Source organism: Melozone crissalis, unplaced genomic scaffold (assembly GCF_028551555.1).
Source record: "Melozone crissalis strain CALT ecotype California unplaced genomic scaffold, PUWL_Pcris_2 ptg000086l_1, whole genome shotgun sequence".
NCBI classification, from domain to species: Eukaryota; Metazoa; Chordata; class Aves; order Passeriformes; family Passerellidae; genus Melozone; species Melozone crissalis.
Window position 1 is genome coordinate 309,414 of NW_026535863.1, and position 11,627 is coordinate 321,040.

Consider the following 11,627-nt stretch of genomic DNA (forward strand, 5'->3'; position numbering starts at 1 on the left):
TGTAATGTAATATATGATATGATATATGATATGATATATGATATGATATGAAATATAATATGATATGATATAATATAATATAATATAATATAATGTAATATATTGAATATAATAATATATGTACTTTCAGTAATCTACAGTACAGATTATATAAAATGTAAGACAATAATGATAAATTTTCATTCTATTTTATTATAAATGTCGTTATTTATGACTTTAATTTAAATTTATTATTTTACCACGATTTATTATAATTATACAATTATATAATGATAATATTAGATGAGCTATTATTCATGTTATTCATGTTATATATGACATAACATATATTACATATAGAGGTCACTGACAGCACGCAATGCTTCTCACGTGTGCATGTATTCAGCCCACTGTCTCTGACAGACGCCGGCTATTGCATACATTATAGCAATATTTGCATATGCAAATTGCCCTGTGGCCGCCCGCCCGCCCTCAGTGGCACCGCCCCGTGGCCAGCCTGTGGCCCCTCCCCCCGAGCCGGCCCCGCCCCGCACGTTTCCGCCCGCACCGGAAGCGTCACCCCCGCGCTGCCGCTCGCGGCCGCCGGGCGGCGCCACTTCCCGGAAGCGGCGTCCGGGAAGCAGCGGCGGCGGCAGGGGCGGGGCGGGCGGAAGTGACGCGCATGCGGAGCCGCGGCGGGGCCGCCCCGCCATGTCGCGGAGCCCGGGGCGGCGGCCGCAGTTGTGAGTACGGGCGGGCCCGGGGCTCCGCCTCGCAGGGACGCCCCGCCAGGTACGGTCCCGCCGCTCCCCGCCCGCCGCGACCCGTGGGCGGAGACGGGAGGGCGGCGGCCCCGGCGGGACTGGCGGGAGGCGGCGGGGAGCGCGCCCTGTTAATTCCTTTCCCCTCCATTCCTTTATTATCCTTCTTTTCCCGTCTCTTTCTTATCCTGGTCTGTCTCCTCCTTTTCTTGTCCTTTTCCCTCTTCCCTTGCCTTCTCCTTTCCTTTTTCCGTTCCAGGCGGGGCGGAGCGGCCGGGGGCAGTTCCAGCTCCTAACGCGTGCGGTGTCGTCTCCGGCTTGACGCCACTTGAGTTTTGGTTGTGTTTTGGTTGAGTTTTGGTTGTGTTTTGGATGTATTTTGGTTGTGTTGAGTTTTGGTTGTGTTTTGGATGTATTTTGGTTGAGTTTTTGTTGTGTTTTGGATGTGTTTTGGTTGAGTTTTGGTTGTGTTGAGTTTTGGCTGCGTTTTGCTCTCGGCGGCTCTTAGTGTTTGTTGTCGCTGCTGCCACATCGCGGTGAGGGTGGGGTGTGCTGGAGGTAGCGGGAGAGGGGCAGTGGGGATGGGAGAGGAATTGAACCTTTCACAGTCACGGAATTATTTCCGTTGGAAAAGCTCTTGAAGATCAATGAGTGCAGCCATTCCCCCCGCGCTGCCGCATTCACCACAAACCCATGTCCCCAAGTGCCTCATCCACTAATTTTTTTAAATGCTTCCATGGATGGTGACTCCACCTCTGCCTTGAGAAGCCTTTTATTAATGCTTGGCCACCCTTTCCTTGAAGAAATTTTCTCCAGTATCCACCCTGAACCTCCCCTGGCACAACTTGAGGCCGTTCCCTCTCCTCCTGTCCCTGTTCCCTGGAGCACAGCCCAACATCACCCGGCTGCCCCCTCCTGTCAGGAGTTGTGCAGAGCCACAAGGTCCCCCCCGAGCCTCCTTTTCTCCAGGCTGAGCCCCTCAGCTCCCTCAGCTGCTCCTGGGACTCCAGCCCCTTCCCAGCCCTGTTCTCTTCCCTGGGCTCTGTGTGTCGGTTTCCCTCATTAGATCACACCACGAGAGGTGGCTAGGCCGGGCTGAGCCGGGCCGGGCCGGGCTGGGCCGAGCTGGGCCGGGCCGGGCTGGGCTGGGCCGGGCTGGACCGGGCCGGGCCGGGCCGGGCTGGGCTGGGCTGGGCTGGGCTGTGCTGTGCTGTGCTGTGCTGTCCTGGCTGCAGCTGTGCCCAGGGAGCCTCAGGCTGCCCGGCTCTCTGTGCCTCCGTTCCTGCTGGGGCTCTGCTGCCTTCCCTGGTCTCTCAGGGTTCTCAGGGTGCTTTGTGTGTTCTGGGATGAGTTCTGGGTGGTTTCTGAATCCCGGGGCTGCCATGGGATCCACGTTGGGTGTTTGTGGTGGTCACAGATTCTTCCTGTGCTTTTGTGGTGGAGGAGGATTCGGTCGTGGATCAGGAGAGCTGTGGTTGGTAGCAGAGCTCCGGGGCTGTTTCCTGGCACTTTGCACATCCACGATTGTCTCTACTCCAGGGAATATTACACAGTGGATGAAAAGAGTTCCCAGAAACAATTATTGTCAAACAGAAAGTGTTTTCTCTGCCATTATGGAAAGCTTCTGGTTTAGGATAAAACCTCAGATCATGAGATAGCTTGAACTGAAATTCTGGTCAGGATTCCTCCAAATTCAACATCAATTTCTTGATTTCCTTTAGATGATGATAATAATTATGGTTATTGTATATTATCTAGATTATATATTACTATGTATTTATTATTATCGTTACTATTATTATTTTATTACAATTTTAAAATAATCCATGGAATGAATGCAGCTGTATAAAATAAATATGTATCAACTGCAGTCAATTAATTTTACTTTGTCCCTGGGTGCACATTTCCAATTGACAATAAATAGTTACTTTGTCACTTCCTGGATCCAACTGAACCCATTAAAATAAATTCTTTTGGTTCTCTGAAGTGGCCCATAGTCCCTGGTTATTTATTCACATTTGTAGGTGAAAATTGTGCCTAAAGGAGTAGTTGGGAGTGAAGGCAGATGGGAAAGTAGCTCATTGTTCCTTCTGAGGACTTTGCAGGAAAATTGAGCCAGTCTCTGGTCTCTGCTGATGCATTTTTTAGTGGCACTGTCAGGATTTCTGTGGGAATCATGTGCTGGTGTTTGCACTGGATTTGGTGAATGAATTTGTTTGACAGAAATAAATATTCCTATTTCTTGAAAATATTCCGTGCGTGTTTTTGTTAATGGAAGCATAAAGGCCAGAAGGTGAATGGTTGAATACTCAGTATTTTGTGTTTTGTGCTGCTTACTGAGAGTAATGAACAGAAAGAGAAGTTTGGACAGTAAAACTGGTGTGTCTGGTCAAGAAAACAGGAATTCTGGTGAACTGAAGGAAATGTAGATTATTTTTTTAAATTTTTCTGTTTTGAAATGAGTAAAGAAATAAATATCCCAGTTTCTTTCTGTTCTCTTGGCTTTCCTGCCTTCCTTAATGCCACATGCATAGGGAGGTGTCAGTGTTGCCACACACAGACTGTTCACCAAAAGAAATCTCCTTTTTGGATCAAAAAAATTAATGTGGTTGAAAGATCCCTCTGTGAATGTCACAGAATTTTATTCTATTGTTTTTATTGAATTTGATAATTTCTTTGGTGATGTTAAATAAGATTTCCTCCAGTCCTCCACTATTTTTTGGTCTTCCATGAGCTTATTTCCCTCAAGGTTTGTTTATGGATCTGCCTTAGGCCTTTCTAAAGGCATTCATAACAACACAATTATTTCTGAGTGTTTGTGTATGAGACTTGAGGAGGTTTATTCTTATGGGGTTGGAAGCGAAGGAGGATGAAGAGGAGAAAGAAAACTCTACTTCAGTAACTATGGGAGAAGTCCCCATGGACAACCTGGCATGATACAGATTTCCTTTACTTTTTTTTTTTTTTTTCCTCTTTTTGGTTAGGAAAAGAAATTAACCTGTTCTTTAACCAAATTAATTTGACACCCTAAAAAGGGAATACTGAGTGAGTTTTTTTCATTCTGCTTAAGATATTTTTAAAGATTCATTAATTCAAGGAAGCAGTAACCTTGAAGACTGAAGCAAAACAATTTCTAACTCTTCATCACTCATAAATATATGGAGACAGTGCGACAGTGCTTTATTTTATTCTGGTAACATGAAACTTTTTCCTGGTGGTTTTTTTTGTATCACCTGGGAAAAGCTTTATGATGTGAAATTATTGCAATGAAGCCTTTTCAACTTAAGAGAGCTAAAAAGATTTGCCGTGATTCTTTCCTCTGTTGTTGGAGTAAATATGGTGAATTCCACTACTCGGTTACTCGGTATCTTGTTGGACTTTTCATTCTCTCCTGCCTATCCTTAAGCTTTTTGTCATTCTCCAAACATGAAAATACCTAATATTTGTTTCAAGTTAAAGAATGCTATTTTCTAGACAATTATGATTTTGGGGCATCTTGCTCTTCTTCATGGAGATAAAAAGCTACAGTTGTGTTCTGTAACCATTAAAAGTAGAATGATCTGAAATTCAGACAAATGAGATTTTTTTACTGATGCTTTTTCCCCCAGCCTACTTTTAAAGTTCCTGTTTGTAGCAAGTCAAAACCAATTTTTAAGTCCTTTGAGCTGGTGGTGAGTGGTGATTCCAGGTGGAATGAGGTGAGCACTGCAAACTGGCAGAGGAACATATTGATGCAAATATATCATCAGCTCATCGCTCCCTGTTTTTATTGCTTCCTCTCCCTCTGATCTGTTCCCCCTCCTCTTGCCCAAAAGTTAGAAATGTCCCCTTGCTTTGACAGGTGGAGGAACAAGCCTCTTTGGAGGTTTCTTCTTGGTGCCAGTTTGCAGCCCTAGTTAGTTGAGGGCGCAGGTAAGTGCCTGTTTCTCTGTTCAGCACTTCCACGTTTGTGTGACTTGCTGAAAAAATCCTTCTGGATTTGCCTTTACTTCTTATATGTAGAAGCACAGTTGAGGTTGTAGATCATGAAGTTATGGAAGAAGTGTTGAGAGATTCAAAGCACAGAACAGACAAAGTGCTGTCCAGGAGCTGCTGCTGTTCCTCATTTGCATTGTCAGTAGTGCTAGAAGGTTTAAAGTTCTTCAAAAGTCTTTTTTCTCTGCTTTAATTATGTTCAAACACACAAATATTTCTACTTCCTCTTCTTTTAAGTACATTAAGTACAACTGTTTTCTCTCAGATTGTTGCCTGTCGGTGCTAGTCCATCTCAACTCTAATTTCTGATTCCAAAGCATCCAATGCCATTTTGCTCCTAAGCCCTTCAATGACAGCTTCCATTAGGAACTGTGTGATATATTGCCCATATTTTAATTTTCAGTACCTTAAAAACAAAAGTACTGCAGAGTTTCCTGCCCACTGCACTGTTACCTTATGTAAAATCTCAGTTTTCACACATTGTGACCAGAAATGAGGCATTGTACCAAAATACTAGGTATGGGAGTTAATTCCAAGGTCACAGCAAGGAAAGCTCTGTGTCCCTGATGCCTTTGTGTGTTGGGCAGTCAGTAGTGGGGTGTTTGTGTCAGTCCCCAGGGGAATGGGACCCACAGCAGCAACTGCCCAGCTTTGGGAGTGAAGAGCATTCCTGTGACTACTCTCTTGATGGGAAAAGGCAAAAAGGCAAAGGTTGGTTGACTCCTGAGCGGGCACAGTGGTGGGAGGCAGGACTGAGCTCTCCCAGACACTGCTCCAAGCTGAGTCAGAAGCCCAAAAAGACAGAAAAAATGCTGGTTTCAAAACTGCCTGACTGAAAGCAGAACACAGCACTGATGTCATTGGGATGGGACTGGGAACATTTCCATGTTTGTGTTCCCAAGGCACTTACTGATGTGGGAGGTTGATGGGATGGAGCTGGTGCTCTTGGTGGCTCCAGGTGGAGTTGGCAGCTCTGCCTGTTAATCACTCTGGATCTGCTGTCAGGAAACAACTTCCAGTGATTTGGTCTCTTCATTCCAGTGAGGGCAGCTCTGTTTACCCACACTTCTCTGCAGTGCTTTGGGCAGTAGATTGTTCTGCTCAGAGTCCAGGAGCTCTTTGCAGAAGAGCTTGCTTTGGGCAAACTCAACCGGAGTGGAAAAGGTTCTTTGTCTTGCCATGGACTCAGAAAATCTTGGCATTTGGAACTGGCACAACTAACTTGTGTTTTGACAAGATCTGTTGGTCTCTTGGTGAGTTCTTACCTTCACCTGCAAGAAATCTTTGTTTTCTCTTTGAGATGTCCCTAGTGTTTCCATGTGTTCTTCCTTGGTTTTGGAGCCTTTTCCTTCCCAGACTTAGACTTCTGTTCTCAGAAATGTTTATAACCCAGTAGTATTTGAGGGTTTTCCATCTCTTTGAGGACAAATCACCTCTGTGGTCTGTATCTGCCTCAAGAATGGCCAGGCAGGTGCGATGGAGGGACAGGAGCCACCTGTTCCACAAGATAAACACATCCTGCTTCCAAATTCCTTTGTTGTGTCTGAAGTAATTTCTGCTTCCATCTTGCCTTGCAACTACTCTGCCTGTATTTTCCTGAAGTGTTCCTGAAGCACTCAGGAAGGATATAACTAGTAACAGGGAGGTGGGAAAGGGAAGAATATGTCTTCTCTGGGAAATCAGGAGTTAGTGGTTTCATTTTCAAAATGAAAGGCCCCGTGAGGGGAAGCAGAGGTAATATGAGGTGTTTCCTGGGGTCTTTTAACTTATTTTTAATCTGAAAAAGATGCCATTTCTTGTTACTCTGGGGTGTTGAAGTTGGACACTATTTTCAGACCGTCTGAGGTGGTCTCAAATGAAAACCTGGGTAGGTCAGTAGGAAGCTCCTGAAGATTAGCTCAATCATTTTCCAGGTGTTAATATGCTTCAGCCCTGGGTGTAGAGTTCACTGATGCTCATGAATTATAGTACCTATGCTTATTCACTTACACTGCCTTTCATTTTTCTCTCTTTTCCCTTTTCTTTGTTAAGCATTGCAGGCTGTATGTACCGAGTCATTCAGACAACGGGACCAGATGGAAAAAACCTTCTGAAATTGCTTCCCATTTCTAAAACTTCTGGAAGCTTTGTGCCAATAGTTCAGTCTCCAGCCATGCCAAATAATTCTAACGCAAATGTTTCTAGCCCAGTCCATCTTACTATTACGACACAGATTGGCAATACTGCTGCACCTTCATCTGTTAAGATACCGATTTTTCAGTCTCCTAATCCTGGAAAGATTATTCTTACAAGGACATTAGACAAGCAGGAAAGTGCTAGGGCAGGTTCTGAAAAGGAAAGCTTGATTCCAAACGCAGCTGCCAATGCCCAGAGCAGCTGTGTGCCCATGGATGGAGTGTCCTTGCAGAACGTGGCCATCACGAGCCCCTCTCACCAGAGCAGCCCAACCTGCACAGTGGTGAACACCAAACCCCTCCCAGTGACTGTTAAGTCTCCAATGCTGCCCTCCGGACACCACCTCCAGATTCCAGCTGATGCAGAAGTGAAATCTGTCCCAGCATCTCTTTTGCCACCTGCAATACAGCAAAAAATCCTGGCAGCTGCAGCCACCAATGTGTCTGGAGGGGCTGACAGTACAAAAGCACCAACAGTGATTTACGTGTCACCCGTAAACACAGTGAAAACCTCCCAAGTCCTGCCCAAGCACTTGCAGAGCTTTTGCCCTCAACCTGCCACGGAAGTTTCAAAGACACTGATAGTGACAGCTGCCCAGAAGGGATCTGGTTCTTCTCCTGAGCCAGTCACATCCAAGGGGCAGCAGTGCCAGCAAACTCCCATGAAATGGATTGTGCAAGAAACTGCCCCGCTCTCAGCTGCTTGTCGTATCCCTGTAAAGTCTTCAAGTAATGTGGCTTCCAAGATCCTGAAAACTTTGTCAGACACGAAGAATATAGAAGTCAACCCTGCAAATATTTTACCACTCTGTTCTAATGGTCCTAGTGGAAGCCAAACTAAAATCACACGTTTAAAAGATAATGCTCTGGTCATGTACAATGGGAAAGTCTATTTATTGACCAAAAGAGGCTCTGATGTTCTGTCAGCCCAGGCTGACAAACAGGCATCTCCTTCTTCTGATGCTTTACTTAAAAAGGAGACACCCGAGCAAATTGATTCTACTGAAGTCAGTAAAATAACCAGTAAAGTGGTGAATCTGGTGTTGACAAAAAGCAAAGGAGTGGTGCTGTCTCAGAAAGACCCAAAACCATGTACAGTTTCCAAAAATTCATCACCAATTAGCTTAAGAAATGTCTTAAAATCCACATCTGCAGCTCTGCTGACACCAAGTGCTAATCAGCAGGATCCTACTGTAATCCAGAGACAGATTTTGCCCTCCACCAAGAGCGTTTCTTGCAGTGAAGTGATCCCAGTTCCAGCAGTAGGGATGCAGGAGAGTGTGAGGCAAAATGGCAAAGACATGAGTCATTCCCCGAGAGCAGCAGGGCCTGTGTTACCTCAGGCTAAGCAGGAATGTGCTGTCAGTGAAGACTGGCCAAAGGTAATAAATCATAAACATGCTGCTGAGTGGTTCTGTGGTCCTGGTTTTAGGTGGATAAAATGACTCTTGATGAGTTCACACATTTTTGTAACTAGGTATCTTGGAAATGCTGCTCTAAGATTGGTTCTAGTCAATAAATGGCCTTTTCCCCAATAATTTTGCATTGTAAGACTGAGAAATGCATAGAAAAGAAAGGGGCAGAGGAAAGATGGCTTTTGATTTCCTCCCAAGATAAATGGTCAGCAATAACTGGACTCCAGGGAGGCTGTTCATGGTTTGAGCTCTTAGATGTTGATGCCACATGCTTACAGCACAACCTTAGGGCTGTAGGGGTGATGTAGGGTAGAGAAGGACAAGTTTGTGGCTTCACAAGAGGAAAATAAGTAGGAAGAGCAGAGTTTGTCCTCCAGAGACAGCTCTGGTGTGGCACTGCCACCACAGGCTCCAGGCTCTGACAGCCATGGGCAGGAGCTGTGTTTCCTTCCTCCCCTGCCCTGGTGGGGAGGGTCCACCTCCTTCGCTCCTCGGTCCGTGCCAGGCAGAAGGAACTCTTGAGATCCTTAATGGCTGAATTGACATATTCTTTTAAGGTCATAATGTTGAAAATATGTTAAAAATTGTAAGCCTCCGTTCCTCAAACTCCCTACACAGGATTGGGGATCATGTTTTTAGTAGCTCCAAAGGCCAGAATGAATTTGTCTCGAAAGAAAAAAAATCCAAAATTTGTTTATGTTGTCCAGGAAGAACAGAATTGTCAGCTGAATGTATTTTTGCAAATGGTAGACATTTAATTGTTGCAACAGACTGTAATACCTAGTTTTTTTATTGTTTGTCAACTGAAAAATGGTTGAAATACCATTTATTTTCTTCAGTGCTGTGTGATGCTGAGTCTCAGCATTTGCTTTAACCTTGGTGAGAAATAGCTCAGCAAATTTGGTGTTCTTGTCCCTAAATTTGCAAAGCTCTGTATTGCAGAGTAGACACTGCTTGCTCTTCCCTCCTCTTTCTTTGGTACTTTGAAAAGGTAGAACAAGTGATTCTCTTGTTGCTTCTTTTATTTCTGTGGGTTTTGCTTGGCCTGGACATTTTTGGGATGTTCCATAACTTAAGGTGTTAAATAACGAGTGTTAGACCTATAATAATGTGCATATAATTTATCAAAATCAGTTTATCTGTGTCAAATGTTACCTGTGTTAAATGTAGCTCTTGGAGAATGACAAAAAAAAATGTTCACCTGTCTTTCTAGTACTTACTTTTTGTATATTAATTTATGTTATCTATTTATAGATATATATAGTGAGAGAGTGATTGATGGCTCTCTCACCATTTCTGTATTTCAGATGCAATGTGTAAAGATGGATTCACTGGGAAAGGTTATTCCAAACAATCACCAAGACCGCTCACACTGGAGACAATATTTGGAATTAAGGAAAAAGTTTGGTCTCTTTAAGGAGGAGAGAGTTTACCTTACAAGAATACCATCAAAGGCCTTCTGTGAGAATCCAGAAGGAGGCGTGTGTTCCAGTGACAGCTTGGAAAGGAAAAATGAGTCTTGCAGTTCATCCTCATTGGATGTGGAAGTAATGAGTCATCATCAGGAATGTGTTAAAGAAAAGGTACCTGAGATTTTTCAGTGCTAAACACACTCAGAAAACAGTGTATGTTTAGTCAGTACAGAGATGGGGGTGTTTGGAGTCTTTGGGATCTTTATGAGAATTGTTCCCTGAACTTGTTTGAGATTTCTGTATGACTCCAGCACCCTCTAGGAATTTTTATTCTCAATTTTGGGTTCTGCTGGAGGAAATTTGAGCAACAAATGCTTTTGAGAAGACTGTCTCTACTACTATGGTAATGGTCCTTGTTGGAGTAGGGACCTGACCTTGGGATCCTGATTTATATTTAAGCCTCTGCAGATGGTTGCGTTTGTCTAGCAGTGCAGTGGGTACGGTCAGAGGAGTGGGTTTACTTGACATTAAAAGAAATTTACTTGTGGATCTGTCCAATCTTTAGAATTACAAATGTTATTACAAACTCCGTCATTGTTTGGGTACTTCTGGATGGAAGAACTTCCATGTTAATGCATGGAAAGGATTTTATTCATCTAAGTATTTCTGTTCAGCTACGTTTTCTTCTGTATGATTGTACTCAACTCAAAGACTTTCTCAGGTTTACTAATTTTGTGCTAATAATTGAGCAGATCCATGGCTGCTCTTAACATTGTCATTAACCCATCCCTTAGAACTGTGCAAGACCAGGTTGGATGGAGCTTGGAGCGGCCTGGTCTCGTGGAAGGTGTCTTTACCCATGGCCAGGGGTGGAATGGAGTGGGATTTAAGGTCTCTTCCCACTCAAACCAGGATGTGATTCCACGATTCAAATAATAAAACATCTATGAGGAATTTAGTGTGATAATGGATATTACTCCTCAGATTGAGGTTTTGGAAATGTAGACATGAAAAGTTTTTCTACACTGAACTTTCCCATCAAATTAAAAAGTTTTTTTCTTGCAGTATTGTTAACTTAAACAGCCACAGGAGATGATGGATGAGGCCAGGAAAGGCAGACATGCAGCATTGACTAAAGAAGGAATTCAGTGTCTGGAATTGTTAATGGGGAATCTTTGCTAGAAAAACATCAAACACAAAAATATGTTTGTTCCTTTGCTGAAAGAAACTTCTTCCAGGCAGTAATTTCAAAAAGCTTGCAACAAATAACTTATAATTTGTGCTTAGAGAACTTGATGTTATACTGTAACTGATACCAACTTTAACAGAAGTGCATTTTGTCTGTTTCTAACTGCAGATCATTGTGGATCTGGAAGAAGATTTGGTTAGGAAAAGGAAAACAAAATCCTCACCTTTGTCAGACAGTGGCAAGAGGAGGAGAACTTCAATCAAATCAGCCACAAGTCCCAGTTTAGAAGTGACCAGCTCAGGTTCCAGTGCAGGTAACAGGAGTGTTTCACCTGCACCAGCCCCAGCACAGCCAAGCGTTCCCGCTGGCTTCGGCGGAGTGTCCCAGGAGAGGGACGTGGAGCAGGACACGTTCCCCCAGTACAGTGACACTACCCACCCAGGGATTTCAGTTTTAGTCACTTCCGAAGAGGATACTTCCATTCTGGAAGGTTCTTTCCGAGATGATGCCTTCCCTATGGCTCCCCCAGACCTGGAGGAGACGATACGGGAGGAGAGAATCAAGCGGCTGAAGCAGACGCTGCGGCAGCAGAACGCGGCGCTGGAGGAGCTGCGCCGGGAGAGGCAGCAGAGCTGAGCCCCCTGCCCTGGGGGTCCCAGCCTCGTGCTTCACCTCTGCAGTGACTTCAAGAGGAAATCCCTTGCCTAAATGAGTATTTCTGG

General features: G+C 44.3%; 1 protein-coding gene across 2 annotated transcripts; it reads left to right on the plus strand.

Moving 5' to 3' along the window:
* Positions 1 to 664: 664 nt before the first annotated feature.
* LRIF1 (ligand dependent nuclear receptor interacting factor 1) lies at positions 665 to 11,627 on the plus strand. 2 transcript variants are annotated; one of them, XM_054290635.1, is made up of 5 exons: positions 692 to 771; positions 4,582 to 4,652; positions 6,747 to 8,271; positions 9,612 to 9,887; positions 11,074 to 11,627. In XM_054290635.1, exons 3-5 carry the CDS (start codon positions 6,760 to 6,762, stop codon positions 11,539 to 11,541), a joined length of 2,256 nt encoding a protein of 751 aa, XP_054146610.1. In that variant the 5' UTR covers positions 692 to 771; positions 4,582 to 4,652; positions 6,747 to 6,759; the 3' UTR covers positions 11,542 to 11,627. The 2 variants fall into 2 exon arrangements, with proteins under 2 accessions (XP_054146611.1, XP_054146610.1); XM_054290636.1 differs by lacking the exon at positions 4,582 to 4,652 and having other exon boundaries at positions 665 to 771.

What these genes read in the sequence shown, in the direction of transcription:
- LRIF1 (XM_054290636.1), top strand. Translation starts at nt 6,760, where the DNA reads ATGTACCGAGTCATTCAGACAACGGGACCAGATGGAAAAAACCTTCTG. An exon ending in TCAGTGAAGACTGGCCAAAG is followed by an intron (nt 8,272 to 9,611) that starts GTAATAAATCAT and finishes TCTGTATTTCAG; the next exon opens with ATGCAATGTGTAAAGATGGA. An exon ending in AGGAATGTGTTAAAGAAAAG is followed by an intron (nt 9,888 to 11,073) that starts GTACCTGAGATT and finishes TTCTAACTGCAG; the next exon opens with ATCATTGTGGATCTGGAAGA.